General features: G+C 45.6%; 1 protein-coding gene across 1 annotated transcript in view; it reads right to left on the bottom strand.

Annotated features, from left to right (window-relative positions):
• The window catches only part of LOC130381274 (matrix metalloproteinase-17-like), a 65184-nt gene that overhangs the window by 12106 nt on the left and 30537 nt on the right, over window positions 1-22541 (bottom strand). Inside the window, exons 2-5 of the mRNA XM_056588770.1 lie at window positions 18824-18956; window positions 17943-18078; window positions 8344-8630; window positions 2382-2558 (exon numbers count right to left, since the gene is read on the bottom strand). Coding sequence (XP_056444745.1) covers window positions 2382-2558; window positions 8344-8630; window positions 17943-18078; window positions 18824-18956 — 733 coding nt within the window. The remainder of the gene's footprint in view (window positions 1-2381; window positions 2559-8343; window positions 8631-17942; window positions 18079-18823; window positions 18957-22541) is intronic.

Raw genomic sequence — 22541 nt, 5'->3', positions numbered from 1 at the left:
CTCAAATTTAGCTCTATAAAGCTCTGTATAGTCATCTTTTCTCTCTCTCTCTCTCTCTCTCTCTCTCTCTCTCTCTCTCTCTCTCTCTCTCTCTCTCTCTCTCTCTCTCTCTCTCTCTCTCTCTCTCTCTCTCGCGCTCTCTCGCGCTCTCTCTCTCTCTCTCTCTCTGAAGATAGCATCCAGACCTGATCAATGAGAATCCTCATCTCTGAAGGTCTTTCTCTCTCTCATTACTGAAAGCTCTGAAGGTCTCTCTCTCTCTCTCTCTCTCTCTCTCTCTCTCTCTCTCTCTCTCTCTCTCTCTCTCTCTCTCTCTCTCTCTCTCTCTCTCTCTCTCTCTCTCTCTCTCTCTGTCTCTGTCTCTGTCTCTGTCTCTTTCTCTCATTAGCCTCCTCATCTCTGAAGGTCTCTCTCTCACTCTGAGGTGTTCTGCATTAAGCAGCCCCAACGCCACAAGGAAGGAACAATGAAACCTTAAAGCTTTCCAACCATATTTCTACAGCTGTGCTCATTAAATCAATCCTCATTCATCCCTACTTCCTACTCAGAGAGGAGAGACTTCCGGTCCATGTTCTTCTATATTGTGTGTGTTTCTCTGTTTGTGTGTGTGATTGTGTTTGTGGGTGTGTGTGTGTAGTGTTCCGATTCTTTGTGTGTGTGTGTGTGTTTTTGGTGTATGTAAGTTCTTGTGAGCAGGAAGACAATGTTCTCTTCTCAGCTGTGTTGTTGGTGTGTATGTTTGTGTGTGGATCAACATTATGCTGTCAGGGTGTTGTAAAATAAAGAGCTTAAGAGAAACCCAACGGGGGGTCAGAGGAGCATTAGGAGAAGAACACTAACACAAAGACAGGTGGCCGTTAGACTCAAAAGCCGGCAGACTGCACAATTATATAATCAAATCATTTTGATTGTGGTTTTCAACTGATAGATAGCCTACAAGTCTGGATCGAACATAATATAGAGGAGGCACTATAGGGGAGAGACAAACGTAATAATAATTGAACCAACCACATTAAAAAGTCTGAGAGTAGCTACAGGCACTCATGAAAATATTTGCCTGTTCCAAGGCCAACCAGTAAAATTATACAAAAATAACATTATTATGTTCAATTGAAAGTCTCAAGTAAGGCAGTATTTTAAAGTCAATGAGATACAAAATAATTGTAATCCTTTTAGAAACCCTCTTCACTTTGTTGTCATTATAAGAAGCCATATTAGCGGAGTCTGCCGACTCCAGCGGTTTCCGATACCAAATCAAGCACACTCTTAATTCTGAAGCGAGGGAATATAAAGATTTTTACATATAAAGTGATTCAGTGGCTGCCAAAATGATGCCGTACTATAATTTGGTATTTTAAAACAACTGCTTGAGACTTTGAGCAGTAAACAGCTGTCGTTTGGTTTTTCAGACCGAAGATTGGCCAAAGAAGGGCAACAAAGAATCGCAAGGTAGCGTTGTGAAACTCGACCGCTCGCTATTAACGTATAGCCGTCTGTGGCTATTGTATGACAAAGGCACCGTGCTTACTTATAGTTGTTGAAAGCTGGCGATGCATGTGCTCATCCAAAACAAAAATACAAACTTCATATATTCACTTCACGTATTTCCACTGGAGAGAGACTGATGAATGATAACGCTGGGTTCCTTGGCAAACATTGAAATAGTTCCACTTATTTGTATTGCATAGCGCAAACAAATCCCTGTTGTGGTTATGATGGATGTGTCAATACTGTCCAATCCGCTCTTAAATCACGCTCGGTGATTGGACAAGGTAAATCTCTAGAGATGCCGCGCTCTCCTATATTTCTTTAGGCCTTTATGATTTATTCGTTTATTTGACTTGGTGGGCAATTTGTTAACTCTTTGATCAGTTTACTTTGTTTCCCTTATCATTGTAAAATACATGATTCTGTCTTTTGACTATTGTCAAAATCATTGGTTGTCAAATGGGGGTACTTTGGAGTACTGCAGGTGGTACCCAGAAACAAAATATAGATACATCCTTTTTTCCCCCCAGAGCAAGTTTCAATTCTGAAAGCTAAATTAAGAATATTTGCACCCTTTTAATGTTCATGTTTGCACTTCCAAATAGAACACACATTTATTATTTATGTTCTATAAATATTTTTGCTCGCAAAAATGTTTTGTGCCAGTAAAGGGGGCATTCAGCTGAAATGTATCTTAGTACACTAGTAGGAAAGGTTTGAGAAACACTGGTCTGAAAAATGTGAAGCAAAGGAAAAACCCGATCAAACGCAAGTACGTTACGAGCTGAAAGTATGTGCAGTCCACGTGTTTCTGTGTTTCTGTATTCGAGAGTCACTTCAAGAAAGTACAGATGTCACCTCCTTCTCAGGCAGTGTGGGGATACTTTGCGTACCGTAGAGCTGCCAGACGCGGACCTTGTCTTCGTAGGGCAGGTCGTACTTCAGGGGGTCTCCCACGGGCCCCTGGTAGTACGGCCTCATGATGGACTCCAGGGCCGAGGTGTGGACCAGCCCGATGGCGTGGCCAAACTCGTGGACGGCCACCGCAAACAGGTCCATGCCGTGGGTGTCTGGAGGGAGAGAGAGAGAGAGAGAGGGAGAGACACACACAGACAGACAGACAGACAGACAGACAGACAGACAGACAGACAGACAGACAGACAGACAGACAGACAGACAGACAGACAGACAGACAGACAGACAGACAGACAGACAGACAGACAGACAGACAGACAGACAGACAGACAGATAGAGAGACAAAGACAGATAGAGAGACACCGACAGATAGAGAGACACGACAGATAGAGAGACACGACAAACAGAGAGACAGAGAGAGAGGGAGGGAGGGAGGGAGAATCAAATATTTGAATTTTAGTCCTTATTTGAAGTATTGTACTGGAATAAATCACAAAGTAAATTAATGTCCCTGTTCACCCAAATCTGAACAGGGATGCAATAAATTGAAAGGTGATAATGTATTTGCTTTCCATCATAATGTGCTAAAGAAAACAGGTTGTTAAGCAGTATTTGATCTAAATCTTGCGAATCCAGCTGTCTCACAAGGTGAGAGGGTTCTAGACAGGGTGGACGAGCTACACTCATGGTTATGTCTGATGGCAACTTTGCAATCCTTATTTTTATCTAGCATGCGTCGTTGGGTAAGATTGTTATAATGAGTGATGTCGTAAGACGAAACGCACCACACACCATTGCGTTATACTGTAAGTGTCGGACTCAGCCAGCATTAACCCCTCCCCAAGCGGAGCTCCACGCATCCACACACACCTTGGTGGAGGGAAACACAGTTGGCGTCGAAGCACCATGTTGTCCCGTCGAGGGGTAACAGAGAGAAGGGAGTCGGTGCAGAGTGGGACGCACTTGTGGATTTTCACTGTTTTTTCCTTATTTTTGTTAAAAAAAAAAAAATCAAAGGAGACGTTCAAAACAAAAAATAGAATATTGGGTTCAATGGCACTTTAAAGTAGCACATGGATAATGTATGGATAATGGTTTCAACACTACTACTACTACCATCATCGTGCTGGTAAAGGATGTACAATGAATCATCTTGAATCTCAAACTCATCTATATATGCTTGAAAGCCAAGAGGCATGGCAGGCTCCCAGGTTCGATTTGCCAGACACGGACAAGGTGTCAGGTGAGATAACCATGGTAATGAGGTCGGACACAACCAATCAAAACGAAACACCTTTAAGGTCTTAGAGCAGATATGTCCACAGCCCGGACAAACAGCAACACGAGGAAAGCTGTAGGGAACCTCGTTTGTCTGGGCTCTTTGAAGCAGCACGAAACCTGTGGCTTTAGGAGATTTCATTCAGACGTTCCAAAAACAGAGCTGGTGTGCCGGCGTGTTACGGTTTGCTAGCTTATTGTCCCCCTTGGTGGTTTGGGCTCAAGCCTGGGCTTGCTGTGAGCCTTTAGCTTGGCTCCTTGGGCTAGGGAGACCACATCGTGCCGGAGATCAAGAAAGAAACAGAGGGGAACGGGGGACAGGCGGGTGTGGCCCTAGCAGCTGAAATACACAGGAGCACAAGGCGCAGGTAGAGGTCAGAGCAGAGAGACACCTGCAAGGAGAAAGGGAGCATGGCTTCCTGTTTTGAACCTCGTCGGCATGGTAGCGCTCAGGCCTCACTCACAAGAGGGAGAGAGAGAGAAAGAGAGACACACATACACGTGCACACATACAAACACAGACACAGACACAGACACACACACACACACACACACACACACACACACACACACACACACACACACACACACACACACACACACACACACACACACACACACACACACACACAATAAGGAAGCTACAAAGTACTAGCGATGCAATATGTTTTCAGCAGCAACAGATCTTATCAGTTTTTTTTGACAGCCGTAATCATTGTGTGCTATAACAGATGCTGTAGATACAGTGGGTGATTCACATTTGGGGACTAACCGCTCAAGTCAAAATCAATCAGAGATTCTCTTCATCTCTGCTCTATTTGTAGATATCTAATTGTTTATAAAAAAGACAAGATTGTTACCCAAGGAGCGAGGGTGATCATCAGCACACAGATGAAAAAAATATTTGTTTGTGGGGGGGGGGGGGGGGGGGCACTACTGCACAAATCATCAAGTACCATTCAACACCCTATTGGTTGATTTGCATGTAGGATGTATCAATATATTAAACTGCACAAATTATCATCAAGTACCAATCACTACCCTATTTGTTAATTTTCATTTAGGATGTATCTATCATAAATGACTCAGGAAAGAAACTCAGGAAAGAATCTTTTTTCCATCAAGCTCTCAGCAACATGGAACTTGGATGCCAGGATGGGTTTTATTGAGAGTTTGATTTGAATGTCTTTTCAATTAAAGTAGAATGGTTAAATTAAATTAATTCCATTGGACACTAGCCATCAAGTCAACCCGCTGGCTGTTTGGCTAAATGGGTCATTTAACATTGGGCTGGCCTTGCTCCAAATGCCCAGTAACAATAGAACACTAACTATACACTGATTAAGCATGGCCTTGGAGTTCCTTCATTTAAGGTCATACTGAGAATCAACGGTACATTTCATGTTTAAAGTATTCACGTAGAGGTGCATTTGTATGAAACATTCCTCCTTCTCAAGCTACTAACATTAGCTGAATATGTTTTTATCATCTCAAGATCGTGTGTCATCGTTTAAAAACCGACAGCAATGTAAACACTTTGTGATGTATGTGATAACAAGCTAACTAAGCATAACTAGAAAAAACTGATAATGTTATCAGCTTATTCCATGTCTTGCTCCTGGAGAGACGAAACAACATAACTGGTCTGACGTAAATCCACCAGTAGAAACTAGACTCTTTAATCTACGATGCATCCCGAACACAGAGGGTGCGATAATAAGGTCATATGACCTTATTAGAAGCACAACTTTGTACTCGCTTTTGCAGGGCTCCTTTTCAAAGTTTCCCTTGAATAACTTTGCAACAAGTCATTGAGTCATCATTCATAGATTCATACGTCAGGAAATTAAAATATGGATCTACCAATATGAAAGTCTGGATCCGCTCGACTTCCAGAGCAAGTCCTTCTCACCTCCGGCCGTCTGGATCGACTTTCATTATTAAAGTCTCGCCTCTCCTTCCCCCACTAAACTCCACCGTTCACCTCCAGCGCCTCTCCATCGTTCCAGCCCCCACCCCTTAGGAGCCAGGCCCCGGGACACCTGTCTATCAGCAAGCCAAACACCTCGCACACAGAAGGCAGAACCCGCGCAGAGGCACCACCCCCCCCGGCTGTCTCTGCTCCGTCTCCCCCCCCGTCTGGGTCTTGACCAGATGGGGGTCTAATTGGAGCAGACGGGGCTGTCCCGTGACGCAGGGTCTACAACCTTGACAGGCAGCAGTGGTGGGGACGAGGGGAGGTTAAGGCCCCAACATTGCCCCCCCCCCCCCCCAGCTGTGGGTAGTCTGGCAGGCTGATGCCCCCCCCCCCGCCCCCACCCCTACACACGGCCCCCCCAACGCCCATACCCTTTTTGACACGAGGGTGATGTAGTGGGTGTCAAACACAACCCAGGGAACCTCATTGCAGGACGCCATTGCGGCATCGGTTGCTGAAATGGGAGCTGGGAAACCGGATCCCCTAACACCACCGGGAGCACGTTTCAGCAGCGCACTCTGACCTCTCCCCTTTCACCTTGGCGGCTGGGAGACGTTTGCGGGGCGGCAACAGGCGGTAAATTAAGTTTACCACACGGCTCTCTGGGATACCGGACAGTTCTCCTCTCCGGGGTGAGATGAGATGAAGTGCAGTGAGGTGACAAGGGGAGGAGAGGGAGGGGAGGGGAGGGGAGGGGAGGAGAGGAGGGGGAAGGTGATGAAGCGAGGAGGGGAGGGAGAGGGGAGGTGACATCAGGGGGGGAAGGAGAGGTGAGGGGAGGTGGGATGATGGGAAGGGAGGAGAGGTGAGGGGAGGAGAGGGGAGGGGAGGAGAGGAGAGGGGAGGGGAGGAGAAATGAAGAGAGGCTGGGAGGGAGAGGGGAGGTGAAACAAAGGGGGAAGGAGAGCTGATGGGAGGGGAGCTGAGAGGAGATTGGTGAGGTACGGAGAGCTAAAACTTTGTGAGGGGAGTTGAGATCTGTGAGCATCTTCACAAATAACATAATGATATACAACAAACAAGGTTAGTGTAGTCGTGGTGACGCTGACAACATTAGGTCTTGCATTCACATGCTGGTCCAGTAGACTCCTGTTGGTCTCTCTCTACCTCCATTAAAAGGAGAACCAAACCGGCTCTCTGCTACTTCTGACAGGTGTGTCACGTCAACGCTTCATAAGCAGGTACCGGGTAACCAAATCCGCCCATGAGAAGGTGTGCATGCAACAACGTTTGTTTAACTTATAGGGAGCAAGATGTCTAATGAAAACTGTTTTGGTTCTCCTTTCACACGTTAACTAAAGCACATCATCTACTATGAAGCTTTTAGGAAAATGTAGTTTCAGCAAAAGATCAACATTTTTGTAAGCACTATGCCTAATTAAGTGACTTAATTTAATGTTGCCGATAAACCTGGAATGCAGACATTAATTTATATTGTCTGGACCGAAAAGCAAATTCATTTGTAATTAAAAGGCTCAGCCATGCCTTGCTTGCTGATACCTCCTTTGTTTTTATTTGGAAATAAACCTCCAGAGACTCTGTATCTCTGAGAGGTTTACTTTTATAATCAGAAGTTTGAATACGGCTAGATTAAGTTTATTTTTTTCTAATTATAAAGGACAGACGGTGGACAGATGGAAAGATTCGAAGTCAAGAGAAGACGGAATTCATCACAACCTAGATTAGCTAGGTTGAATGTATGGAATATTAAAACATTAATACATATACGTAAGAATAGATTCAAGTATTCAGACGATGAGCTGAGAGAAGGAACACGAGTTGGACGTTTCGGCTGACAGCTAGTGTGCTACGTTTGATTCGTAAAGCTTTGAAGGAACAGACTCCAGACAATTTTTCGACATCTATTTCCACTTTGATTTGTACTGTTCTGACCACTTCCCTCCGTCTGTGCCTCATGCTTCAGACCACTTCAGAAGTCTGTGGGAGTTCTTCGGGTCAATTCCTGACACTCTTTGGTTCGGCTTCATCCTTCAACACTGCCACCCCCAAGACACCCACACCCACACACACACACACACACACACACACACACACACACACACACACACACACACACACACACACACACACACACACACTCTAAGTGTAGGTAGACACACACACGCATGCATGCATGCACAAATCTCTCCCTGTCAGTCTTTATTCTTGATTTCTCACAAAGTGACAGGATGAGAGTCAGACAGTCAGACAAATATGTTTAAGATTGATGAAACACAGTCTGTGTCTGTGCACACACAGACACACACACACACACACACACACACACACACACACACACACACACACACACACACACACACACACACACACACACACACACACACACACACACACACACACAAAGACAAATACACCCAGCCATACATTCCCGACCACACACCCCTCCCGGCCAGATACACACAAACACACACAGTCCGACCCACCCACCGGAAGACGCACATCCACCCACCCAAATCCACACACCCCTCCCACCCAGACACACACAAACACACACCCCTCCCACCCAGACACACACAAACACACACCCCTCCCACCCAGACACACACAAACACACACCCCTCCCACCCAGACACACACAAACACACACCCCTCCCACCCAGACACCCACCCACATACACACCCAGACACACACACACACACACACCATCCTAACCCAAGCTCACCTGGGGACCTGAAGGTCCAGGCCTCGTCGTCGTCAAAGTGCGTGTCACCGGCCGTGAAGCGCTCGCCGGGGAAGAAGGCGTGGGCCACGGTGCCCCCCGGCCCGTCGAAGGGGTAGCCGTCGTCGTGGTCCGCCTTGGTGAAGTCGATCTGGATGTCGGCGTCGCTGCCCGCCACCTCGTGGAAGTTGAGCGGCGCGATGTCGCTCCACACCTTGAGCGCGTAGTGCATGAGCGCCCGCACCGTGTCCCGCCCCAGCAGCGCCGACTCCTTGGGGAACGTCCTCACCCTGGGGGGGGGGGGGGGGGGGTCAAAAAGTGGAGAAATTTTCAACTTTTCATGCAACTTCTCCTGGCCAATCAGATCGCGTTACCCATACGACAGACACGCCCCCTGTCGTCCGTCGACGGACGTGTGCAGTGTGAACGCGGCGTAAAAGAGTTGAAAATGACCTCGCGGAATCCCGGGTCTGAATCTTAATCACGACCACCTGCACACGTGAGGGTCGTGACACTGCCACTACAAGGGCAGGGCCAGGCCTCAGCATGATAACAACCTAATTGACCACACCTGAGTACTGGGGGTGGGGTTATTAAGGCAGGTTCACTCTCCTTCAGGTAGGCACCCCCTCGGTTGAAGCAGACACTCTACTGCTTTACTCTTTCCTACGGGCACTTTGCTTTATCTAATTCTTGCCCCATTTAAACTAATGATCCCTAGACATTTGTTTCGCCTTGTTTGGTACCACCTCAAATAAATGACCTTTTGGATTTAAGATTGAATTCTGTTTGACTCCCTTTATTATGTGATGGTGTTTGACCCCCGCGTTAGAGTGGACAGACCTACGGCAGCAAGGAGGTGGTGGTGGAGGACACAGCGGGAGGTATGGTAGCGTAGGTGGAGACGGGGGAGGGATGGGTGCTCGGGTTTTATGGGGGAGTGACCTTGGAGATTCTCCCAGCATGCATAGAGAGAGCGATGTCCGTTTCAGTTGCATGGGTTTAGTGGGGACAGGAGAGAGAGAGGGACTTCTGATAGTATGTATGTTGTGCGTCCTTGCAGTTAAAAATAGTATTCAGCATTGTGTAGAATCTGATTCTACCTATCTTTGTTGTATATGGGGAATGGGTTAACCTAGCAATTGTTAGTGCGTGGCAATTGGTTCTCTGAACGTCCTTACTGTTGCGACAGCGATATATATTCTTGTTTCTCTTTCATTTGACAAATGTACTTACTGTAAGTCGCTTTTCCTTGTCAAATTCTTCATCACAAAACAATTTGTTCTCGTCTTCTTTTTTTTCCATGAACTCTTAACTGGGGTACACAGCTACAGTATGTAGTAAGAGTACAGAAAATAAGTTGCGGTAGACTAGTGACTTTGTGAAGTGACTTTAAACCTAATTAAACCAGCATGTAAGTAGTTGAGTTGGCTAAGTATGTTGTAAGGTATGTAACTTAAGCAAGTTAGTAAGTTATCTAAGGAGTCCTAAGAGAGTCAGTAGGTTAATAAGGTCGATAGAAAAAGTAACCAAGTAAGGAGGTGAGTAAGTTCAAGGCAAGTAAGTCAATCACAGTTCAAAAGCCACCGTGGAATAAGGAGAGAGGGGGGTGAACATGCAATGCAAAAGGGACTGATGACAAAAAGGGATAAGGGCACCCCAGAGAGCCGAGGGGGAGTTGAGAGAAGCGAGGCTACGAGAAAGAGAACGGGTTGATCCATCTTTCAAAGCAAGGTCGCGTTTCTCAGCAATTTAGCATATCACAAGAGACGAAGGCAGCCGTTTGAACATTAAGAAAGTTAGCGTGAATTCAATAGAGAATGAAACAATGCTCTCCTTCAACGCACGGCAGGGTGCCTGATGTAAACTCACATCAGACCGCCTCAGAGGAATCTGTGTTATCGCTACAAAACACTCCAGAAATTACACCAAAACAAATGAACTTGAAGAATTATTATAAATAATGACCACACTTGAGGCTCAGGGCACCTATCTGGTTAAAGTTGGAGGCTGTAGTCACGGTGACTGTTAAATGAAAACATACACAAATGTGGGTTAAGTATTCCAAAATTGGGGAAAGGCAAAACTAAAAAAAAAAGGGAAATAAAGTAGGATTATAAAGACAGAAATGGACAGAAGAGGGAGGAGTCTAAATCTAAAGGAGGGCAGACAGGAGACGGGGAAGAGGGAGAGACAAGGTGTGCGAGGAGGTCGAGAGGTGTTACGTATCAAGTACGGGGGACGACACCGTCAGACAGAAAGAGCATTAGAGCAGCGGGAGAAATATGCAGAAGTGAAAGAGCAAGGAGGATGGAGAGGTGGAGGAGGTAGTGAAATGCTAAACAGCTCGGCAGAACGAGTTCGCCGGCCGCGGGGACCTTCTTGCCAGCTCACGCATGAAAACTACAGATTCTGTTCGCATATTTCATTGTCATTGCGTCCAGCATTTTTTTTTGGGGGGGGTTTCCATTTCATGGCCAGGGGCACTCAACCTGCGCACACAAGGCAAACAGTAACAAAAGCCCTGGAGCCCATTTGGCATCTGTTTGAAGCAAGACTTGCTGCTCGTAGGTTACCAAAAATCTCTCTCTCTCTCTCTCTCTCTCTCTCTCTCTCTCTCTCTCTCTCTCTCTCTCTCTCTCTCTCTCTCTCTCTCTCTCTCTCTCTCTCTCTCTCTCTCTCTCTCTCTCTCTCTCTCTCTCCACTCATGTTTTTTTTCCCCCTTTCCAGCGATCATTATGGCCATCTTCTGCACTCTCCTTTTGCAGTCCCCACTATTTCTTTATCCCTCTTCTTCTATCCATCTATCGCTTGTTGATTGCATAAAGAAGTGTCAAGTGGCAATCACTTTCATAGGAGAGCCATTTCAAGGTGACCCATGCTGTACAATATAACCTTGGTAACATGTGAACATTAAGATGGTGAGAATCTTGTGATGTACTATCTTTACATTGCCTCTCTGACAAAGTCTAGGCAGAGAAACAATTTATTAATGGATATGCAGTATACAATACGGCATCTGTTGATTTTTATGCAGGTAAAATCAACAGCATGTGTTAATCAGCGCAGGCCAATCACTTATATATTGCAGAACAACCTGGTCTCTGATGAAGTGGTGAGTCCAGTGGACGAGCATGAAGTTCATAGAAAAAAAACATAATCTTTTCTTTCTATCCCTTTTAGTGCTGAAAAACCCACTAAACCTTGTGCGGAGACACACAGTCATACACCCCACTGGGGGTAAAACAGTAGGCTATCCCGGCAAAGCTACCAGCATGAGGCAGGGCCTGTGATGATTGTTACATTGAAAGTAGTCACGGGTGCCTGACTCAGTCACTGGCTGTGTGTGTTGCACTGAGCATGAGAAACACCCGGGCCGTTATTACAGTCAATAGGGTTCATCAGAGAACCCATCACGTACAGCACACTAATGCCACCATCCACCGGGCTGTGTTCTTATTAAGCCTTTTCATTTGACTAGTCCTGTTTCATTGATCCTCGCAGCATGAATAGCATGATGTAATTGGGTCTAATTACTGCCACTTGCCGTGAATCATATTGCCTGCTAACGTTGTTCAATTAATATAATGCGTTGAATAATGTGACACAGATTGCAGTGTTGAAGAGCGCGTATTGGGCGTTCCCTCCCAGACTGGTGTTTTTATTAGCATCCTAATGACTCCGTCTTACCGTGTTCCCAATCGGAACGCCCACGGGGGTGCAGCAACAAGGTAAGTGCCTGGCGGATCCATTATGACGCTTGTGGTTTTAGAGCAGTGACAATCTGTAAAACAATTTCAAAGTTCACCTGAAACAACAGAACGCCGGCACAGCCACAGATGGACAACGGCACTTTACGCCACATAAGGACACGATTACCCCTGAGTCGCGGCTGGCGTCGGGTTACCCCATTGGCTCCGCGGGAAACACACATTGCGAAAGCCGTCATTGTCATGTCAATTACACCGCTAGATTGTGGTATGAAGGGAGCGAGCACAAAAACGTTACTGTGGTAGATTGAAAGGTGGCAGCGCGGTTGTTTGAGTGCTCTCAGCGTGCGGTCCGCTCCGGGGTGAACTCATTTCCAACCGGTGTTCCGCAAGGAATAAGAGTCGGCTCTGCCGGCGCGGTTCAACTTAGAACCTGGGAAACGGATGATTGTTGGTTTCCCGGCGTGATCCGATCGAATCTCTGCTGCTACCTCCAGCTAGCAAGCTACACGTAAACTGTGAGAGTATCCTACCACCAGTTATACGTTACGACACAGCGGTTATATGTTGTGTTATATTGTCAATATGTACGCTTTACAGCTGGGCCTGAATACCAGGTGATTCATTACCTGACCACTGTTTAGCGGAAAACAGCAGTTAATGTCGTATCTGGGTGTAAATGTTCTGAAACTGGTCAAATACACCATGTGTTTAAATTAAGAAAATATATTTTAATATGTAAGTGGTGTGCACAAAGTAGAGGTCCTTACCATTTTTTTCATGAACTATGGTTTATAAAATGCTTTGCTTCTATGGAAACACAAGTAAATATCTGGACATATTTCCTGATTATTTAACTCTTCAAAGACACCGTTAAGCAGACCTGCACTTTGACAGAATGTACCGGTTCTGTTAGATACCCAGGAGAGCCTGCGCTGACTGATACCTGCTATCAGCTCTCCATGAGCTGACGAAAGCTCTCCCCGGTTTCCCTCTGCTTCACACACACCTCAACTGGCTCCAGCCGCGGCCAAGATCCCGTTGCCTTAATCCTCCCTACACAACGCAAGAGAGCTCCAACCCACGTGAGCCCGGCTGTACGGTAGCAGATATCCCTCGCACTGTGGAATCCTATACCTCATGGAACCCTGCCTGTATCTGCGCGATGAGCTTCCTTCTGCTACTGCTGGGTGTGTGGGGACTGGGCCTAGCTCTTCTATTTAACGCTAGGATTCTCGTCTCACAGGTCTGCCTGTGCAACCCCTGGACGAATGCACGCATGCACACATGCATGCGTGGCATACACGCACACACACACACACACACACAATGATGCATGCATGCATGCTCACACGTAGCCACAAACGTACACATTGATGCACGGCATGCAAACGCACACACACACACTCACGCATGCACTCATCCACACGCCAGTTGCGATCAGTCTATATAAACTGTGAATGCGACCCATGCCCGGGTTTCTTGAAGAAGACTTTTTAATTACCCATCATTATTTGTGTTAAAACATTGTAACATCTTTTTTCTTTTCCTTCTAGTTTACTTCATTTTGACTCCGGTTGTGCGTCTGCCTGGGTTACTTTGGATCTTGATGTGACTCGAGTCTACGCTGAAATGGAATGCTGCCCGGTGCTCAGCATCTCCGCCGCGTGGTCGCTGTCATCTCTCCCGCTTTCATGAAGGAGGGGGGGGGGGGGGGGGGGGAGCTGAATTCGCCTCGGCTTTTAAATCATGGGACACAGCGCCACTAGTCACCCCCAGTCAGGACTCAGCTGAGTTACACATTCCCACGGAACCTCCTGTTTCACACATCTGTCGGCCGTCACATCAACTCCGTCGTTAAAAATCCCATTTTTTTTTACAATAGAAGTTTTGTTATATTCTATTCAAGAATACAACCGGTTTGGCTGAAGGAGGCGTTGCCAACGCACAATTAAGAAAAATCCACTTGAAAAGCATTGCCACTCACTGACATTGCCTTACTAGAATCTAGATTGCTAGAAATAGAAAGGGTTGTTTGTGTGAGTGTGTGTTTGTGTGTGTTTGTGTGTGTATGGGGGGGGGGGGGGGGGGGGGGGGGGTAAATCAGCATGTCTGATTCAAAAATTCAAAAGTCACCACTCGCCTCTGGCAAACAAGCATATACCCAACACACACACACACACACACACACACACACACACACACACACACACACACACACACACACACACACACACACACACACACACACACACACACACACACACACACACACAGCAGGCGATAGATTCCATCCAACTCATTTTTATGTTGTTTTATGAGCAGTCTTTCCCTTCTCTGTCCATAGATTCACAGCCGGATTTCTTCACTCTTTTGTCACATGAATAATTGGAGGATACGGTACATGTACGTCTACTCAGCCCGATATTACAATTCACACGTCGCTTTACACCACTTCTAACGGCTCCAACTACAGAAGACATTGTACTCTCTTCTCCTCCATGAATAATACCAGCTTAAACCGAATCAAAAGGGAGCCTCTACTCAGCTCCACTAATGAAGGAAAAGAAGCCTAGGTCCTCGTTCCCCCCCCCCCCCCCCCCCCCCCCCCCCCGCCTCCTCTCCAGCATTCGTTAACACAACTCATGCTACACCTTCTTCCCTGACAGGCCTACTGCACGTCAGACACGCACACACGCGCGCAGCACGCACACACCATCAACAATACTGATGAACCTCTGCTGCACAGAACTCCTGCCGGCACCTGTCGGCTAACACTGCACCTCGGAACGCCGCGGAACGCCTCGGAACGCCGCAGAGCACCGCTTGTTATCCGTGTTCATTTGGCTCACTCAGACGATGCATTCTCGAATGGCCGCCGTGCTTCGGGGCTGTATTATTCTGGAACAGTTGATCCCTGCCACACGCCCCCCTAGATGGGCTTACTGGGGTCCTCTGCCACCGGGACACCGGAATAATGTATAGAACCGGTTTATTGCAGGGTTGGAGCCCTTGGTTGCAGTCAGAGCAGGTGCTGCTGCCTCCTGACAGGTCACAGCACTCCTTTGAGGAGTGCCGCTTCACCCAGCCGAAGTCTAATCAGTCATCCACCACCACACACACCATGTATGCTATTTAGGGTCCTAAGGATGGATGTATGATCCATGTATGTCTGCTGGGGCTGTTGCTGTTGGAATGCTTGCATGGTGCTGGGAGAGGACAGAGCGTTTGCTGCAATATATATGTTCAGCCATGTAGGGTCGAAATTGAAAGTCGCAAGGTTTAGCGGCTTCGTTCCGCATTGTGGTTTAGTCCGTTAAGAGCGACTATAAAAAACATGAGTGGCTCTGTGGATGAAGAACCGCTTCCTATCTGGATAAAAAGGGGCTCTTTCTGTTGTTACGAAAACACAACGATTCTTATTTAATCAATATCAGTATTCCGTGTCAGCCAAATCCGTTCCCCTGGGTGCCACTCAAATCTGAAAACAATGCACCTTTAAATCTGGGAGATTATTAAATCGTCTAACTTTCATCTTACTCCCCAAACAAGACCCTGAGGTCTCGTTATTGGTGATGTTAGATGAGTGTTTACAGGCGGCCCCTTCCTGTATTTGACGGATAGTTGAACTGTTCTTTTGTCAACAGTTTAAGCCCTAACCTCTGGGTTTTGAAGACCTTTCGGAGGGCAAAGGGTTGTGGGATGGGAGTTTGTGCAGTCGTATGATGCTGACTGCAATAAAGGGCTACAGATAAAACAAATGCTTCATAAATGTACTATCTTAAGATGCTGTTATTGATGTTGATGTTGTTCCTTGCGTTGTATTGGATTTCACTTTTTGTATTCTATGTCTTTTACGTGAACAGGAAAAACAACATTTTCTCTAGTGGGACAGAGATAAAGTTTGAATTGAAATGGAGGAAACAAACCTGAACAGAATATCAATTATTTACCGGAAAACTTCTGAAAACGCACCACACATTACCACTGCGGCATCCCGGTGGATTTCCAGATAAGCCATCCGTTTTATCATCCGCATTCGAGGGATACAGTACAAGCTCTGTAATCCTCAGACGCAATCCGCTGTTATCTGATTGCATTCAGACGGATTTTACAGTCTGTTGATATCTCAAAGCAGACAGACAGATGTTTACAGTCTAGTGATATCTCAAAGCAGGCAGACAGACAGATATGTACATTCTAGCGATATCTCAAAGCAGACAGACAGATGTTTACAGTCTAGTGAAATCTCAACGCAGACAGACAGATGTTTACTGTTTAGTGATACCTCAAAGCAGACAGACAGATGAGGACAGTTGGATGATGCGTCATCAATCCAGTAAGACAGATGTGCACTGTGGCACAGAGCTTTGAGTGTCGTGAACACAGAGAGGAGCGAAGCCCAGGAAGAGATGGTTTGTCTGTTCCACGCTTGCGGAGACAGAGAGCCAACAGGAAGGGTTGAGTATGAGTGGCACCCGAATGAGAGGAAGGGGGGAGAGAGAGAGAGAGAGCTGGAAGAGAAAGACTGGAGAGAATAGGCGGCGAATGTGAGAGTGTGCATTGATGTAAATGTAGGCTTGCAGCCATGAAAGTGTAAGAGTTTGAGTGTGTCAGGCTTAATAACATAACATCAAAGGCCCCAGACTACTTTTAACACTGCATGAAAACATTGTTCGGTGTCATTTATGTTTTTGGGCTATTTCTCCTTGAATAAAGATAATTTATTCTAACTGCTTGCGAAGGCCGTAATGATGTCATATAAAACGTTAAAGTTTTTGCATCCTCAAAGCCTTTCTGTGACACTATAGCCAAGCTGAATGTAGGTCTCTCAATCCTACAATGTTTCTACTTGGACTATATATGGCAGCCCTTGAATACGTTTCCTCTATGATGCCATAACCAAGCTGCTGACTACAGCTTGTCACTTTGACTCCAGACCTTAGCGAAATGCACACAATGGGACTCATCGCAAAACATTTGCATATTTTCCTCTTAATTTGATCTTGCTTTTGTTCGTACACTCGGCTCGTACAAGGGTGCCAAGTCAGATTCAGCACACACTCTGGAAAGAGGAAATTGCCCTGAATGATGTGTAAATTTGACCTGATTGTAGAGAAGTGCGCGTGTTTGTCTCAATCTGAATTAGCATAATTTATGCCCAGCAAATACTACAAGGAGAGTGGGACGAATATGAATCATGTCTTGGTACAAAAATGGCCCAACCTCTGGTATTCTGAACTCCAGCAGAGGTGAATAGTATTATAGTACTATGGTGTAATATTATAGTGTAGTATTATAGTACCATAGTATTATAGTGTAGTATTCTGACCTCCAGGAGAGGTGTATGGCATTACAGTATTATAGTATAGTATTATAGTATAGTATATCAGGGTAGTATCCTGACCTCCAGTAGAGACGAATAGTATCACAGTATTATAGTATTAGTATTCTGTCCTCCAGGAGAGGTGTATAGTATTACAGTACTGACCTCCAGGAGAGGCGTATAGTATCACAGTATTATAGTAAAGTATCACAGTATTATAGTATTAGTATTCTGTCCTCCTGGAGAGGTGTATAGTATTACAGTACTGACCTCCAGGAGAGGAGTATAGTATCACAGTATTATAGTATAGTATCACAGTATTATAGTATAGTATCACAGTATTATAGTATTAGTATTCTGTCCTCCTGGAGAGGTGTATAGTATTACAGTTCTGACCTCAAGGAGAGGTGTATAGTATCACAGTACTGACCTCCAGGAGAGGTGTATAGTATTACAGTACTGACCTCCAGGAGAGGTGTATAGTATCACAGTACTGACCTCCAGGAGAGGTATATAGTATAACAGTACTGACCTCCAGGAGAGGTGTATAGTATTACAGTACTGACCTCCAGGAGAGGTGTCTCTTGGTCCACTTGTTCTGGGGTTTCAGGCTCCGTCGGCTGCGGCCCGTCGTCCCGTCTGGCTCAGACACATCTGGCAGAGAACATCTGGGAGTCTGCATCAGGCCCAGCGTGGCCTGGTCTGGAGGAGAGGAGAGCATGATACAGTAAGGGTTCATGAGTAGAGTGGAGTACGATACAATGAGTAGAGTACAGAAGTAGAGTTCATTCATATAGTTGAGTACAACAGAGGAGTGCAGTAGACTAGTCCAATAGTAAAGTGGTATGTAATAAAGTTTGATAGTCGTAGAGTATGATACAGTAGTAGAGAGAGTATAACACAGTAGATGAGTGGAATACAATAGTAGAGTAGAGTATAATAAGTAGAATGAAATAGAGAGGAATATAACATAATACATGGTAGAATAGACCAGAGGGTTAGGTGTAAGGTGTAAAATAACAAAGTATAATAGAGTAAAGTAGAGTGGGATATAAGAGAATAGAATGCAGGGTTTGTAAAGACATTCTTTAAAAGTTAACTTGCTTGTACCAGTTAATGGACGTGTTCAATAATTAAAGTCATAATTAAAGCTCAGTCAGTTGTAGCAGGGTGACTGGCAGACAGGCATAATCAAAGCTAATTCCAAACTAATTTAAGATTATTAATCTATAATGACCCATTATGGCTATTATCTATCACATCTATTAAGCCATTTGAACACAATCATCTGATAAAGGAACTTTTAGACAAACTTAAACTGACATACCACCAGTGTAAGCACATAGACGTCCGCAAACACACTATGTACAAACAGGCATGCACACATGTTCGTGTGTAGCCACTCACTCCCTCCCTCCCTCCCTTTGCACAACACATTCCCTCATACCTAGGACTCCGGTCTCTGTCAGCCCTCCAAACTTCTGCATGGCTTTAATGGCGTTGGTCAGGGCTTCCTGGGTCTGGAGCTGGCCAGTCACAGGGTCCGGGGGCGGGAGATATCCAAACTTGCTCAGCCAATCCTGAAGGAGAACAGAGTAAACAAGCTGAGTGTGAGCCAATCGCCGAAGAGAACAGAGTTAACAGGTTGAGTGTCAGCCAATCGTGGAGGGTTTCAGAGTTAACAGGCTGAGTGTCAGCCAATTGAGGAGGAGAACCGAGTTTACAGGCTGAGTGTCAGCCAATCGTTGAGGAGAACAAAGTTAACAGACTGAGTGTAAGACAATCACGGAGGAGAAGACTGTAAACATGCTGAGTGTCAGCCAATCGTGGCGGAGAACAGAGTTAACAGGCTGTGTGTCAGCCAATCGTGGGGAAGAAAAGAGTTAACAGGCTGAGTTTCAGCCAATCCAAGAGGAGAAAGTAATTACCAGGCAAGTGTCAACCAATCCCGTAAGAAGAACAGGGTTAATATTCGATTAGTCCTCAGTGTTCCCAACACTTGACACTGGGAGACACCTGCTGATGTTTACGGACCAGGTTGGAGCCTCTACACGTATATCCTCTGGCGTTCCAAACAGACCTGTAAATGGGATATGTTCCTCGTTCCTACGGACGCAACACGACCGTAGGAACATTCCTACGGATGCGACTGACTGTTTGTACATTATTGAATATTCTCATTAATTATTCCTCCTGCCTTAAACGTGGATCCGTTGATACAAGCCAGGAAACACTGGAGTAATCAATCATTTAATAACGATGTGAACCAGAGAAAGATAACCAAAAGCCTGGATTACTGAAGCAGCAGAAGAGTGTAGCGCAAATGGCATTATTACAAAATGATGAACGACTAATACAATTTGGAAATTATAATAAACAAATGTTCCTCAGCTTCTGACAATTGACTAATCGTTTCAGCACCAAACATGCACACTCCTTTAAACGAGAGCCAACATTCCCCCCCCTCCAAAGAAACTGCTACTGCCTGACTCCAGGCCAATTTAAATGAAATAGCACGCTATCCTAGAATCTCAAACTCTATTAGCTCAATAACATTCAAACACATTTTAATCCTGCTGCCCCCTTTCTCCTTCAACGTCCCCTCTCTCTCTCTCTCTCTCTCTCTCTCTCTCTCTCTCTCTCTCTCTCTCTCTCTCTCTCTCTCTCTCTCTCTCTCTCTCTCTCTCTCGCTCTCTCTCTCTCTCCCCCTCTATCTCTTTCTCCTCATTCTCATTCTCCTCTGCTGCGCTCCACCTCAGCCCCACAAAGGGCCTTTCTCAGAGCCGCAGTCACATGTGGTTAATTTAAAACAGACCTGATATCAGTGCCGGGAGGTGAGTGGCAAAAGTCGATGGCCGGGAAATTGCGCCTTATCGACAACACGGAGGGAGCCTGCCATTTGCTAGATGACTTATCTGCAGCGCACAACCTTCTGTTGCTCTGACTGCCGGGACTACACACACCACCACAATGTACACCACCATGTACACCACCTTACATACCTGGTGGAGGCTGGAATGGAATCTAAGCCCACCTCAAGCATTATCATGGTTTAAGAAGAAGATATTGGTCCCAACGCTTCAAACTCAATGTAACATTACTTGGCCGCTCCTGTCTTGTTATCTTAAGCTATGCATATACTGTACCTTAAGGTTGATAAATTTGCTATTTATACATTTACTAGTTATAATAAGTCCCTGTTGTCTGACTTTTTAATACCAATCAGACGGATGGGAGCACCGTATAGCTGTCTGAGTGTTACTTGCTACTATATCACTGGAACTAATCAGAGTTAAGAGAGACCTGACGCTTGTGCACAGAGACCTGGGAGAGAGCGGGGCTTTTATTGTGTAGTACTTATTCATTGCATCATTAAATGACAGATGCCTTTTTCATTTGGATTTAAGTGAAGCGTGTCGTTAGTGGTCCCTGATGAAATGTAACCGTTGCACTAAAGTAAGACATCAGGGGTAAGATTAATCTGTTTGTAAGACATAAAACATCAGGCCAGAAAACGTTTCACTCATCGGTAATGTGAAGCTGCACCCTCTGGGCGTGCCCGTTGCCCATGGAAACCCTTTGAACCAGGAAACAAAGTCGGCCAATGCTCATTGAATGTTGAACGTCCAATCACATGGCTGAACGCGTTGCAAATAACACTCTGATTAGCATGAACGTAAAACCCAGTGACCCCCTGCTAGAGCGGTCCAGTGTTCCAATACATAATCAATGGGGCACGCCATGGGACCGCCTCGCAGGAATCAGCTGCATTGTTTGGGGCCAGGGCGGGGACACACTCTGAACCACACCCTGAAGGAACATGACACGGAGAGCGTTGATGTTTTTAAAAGGTGACATATTATACGATCAGGTGTGAGTGTGATTAGCCGTTACAAGCCGTTATGAAAATCTGCCTCTTCTGACATCACAAGTGGGCGTGTCTACCTAGATGTATGACGGATAGATGAGCAACGTTTGCTACAGTACACTGGGTAGGGCTGGTAGACTGATCAATCCAGGGTACATCTAGGCGGACACGCCCACTTGTGATGTCAGAAGAGGCAGATTTTCGTAACGGCTTGTTACGGCTAATCACACTCACACCTGGTGGTATAGTATGTCACCATTAAGGTTAACTCAAAACATACCTTTTTAATCAGACTTTTAATTAAACAACTTTGGATTGTATTAAGCACTTGGTGTTACAATTTCTTAGATGAAAGTGAAAGTGATATACAAATAAAGTTTGATTGATTGATTAACGCTGCTTGAGTCTGACAGTGCTGCTAGGCTAGAGAGGAAACCAGTGCAACGGACAATGAGGGGCCACTCACACTAGGGCCGCGGCCCCGTGCCCGAGCTCATTTGCATACTAAAGTCTAGAACGTTTTGCTAGTGTGACCACGCCATCCATATTCCAGCACGGAACAGCCCCTTGGCCACGGCACACTTGGGAGAGGTGTGCCGTGGCCAAAGTACAGATACTAATGAAATGACACGCGGATACATAACGTGAGCTGGATGACGTAGTCCTTGCACGACCCTTCTTTCTTTATAGGTCCATGCCCTTCTTCCCAACAACAATCATTTTAAACAATGGCGGTGTCACATTAAAATTGTACCGGGGGCGAAAATTGTACCGGCCTACGTCATCGTTTGTTTACATCCTGACAACCTGACAACCTGCCCGGCAACAGACGACGCGATGCAGAAAACATGTTTCCAAACGACGAAATAACATAATACAGATAGCGGATCGCTATCTGTATTATGATAGATAGCGATAACACTTGTTTTTACTTTATATTTGTATTGTATTTAATTGTTTAATCAAAACAATAAAAAAATTTGCCCGCAAAACGGGCGATCGCGTCAAATGACGCGTCAAATCACGTAGGAAGGTTCTTGAACATTCTAGACTATGAAACCTGCTTAAAACACTCAGTTTACTAGCTAAATTCGATTAAACAATTCAATACAATACAAATATAAAGTAAAAACAAGTGTTATGTAGCGATCCGTTATCTGTATTATGTTTCAAGAACCCTCCTACGTCATTTGACGCGATCGCCCGTTTCGCGGGCAAAACATTTGTCATTTGACGTGATCGCCCGTTTTGCGGGCACATTTTTTTATTGTTTCGATTAAACAATTAAATACAATAC

The sequence above is a fragment of the Gadus chalcogrammus genome, chromosome 4 (assembly GCF_026213295.1).
Source record: "Gadus chalcogrammus isolate NIFS_2021 chromosome 4, NIFS_Gcha_1.0, whole genome shotgun sequence".
In the NCBI taxonomy this organism is placed as follows: Eukaryota; Metazoa; Chordata; class Actinopteri; order Gadiformes; family Gadidae; genus Gadus; species Gadus chalcogrammus.
The sequence above is the reverse complement of the archived record's forward strand: the minus strand, read 5'-3'. Positions and strand labels throughout refer to the sequence as shown.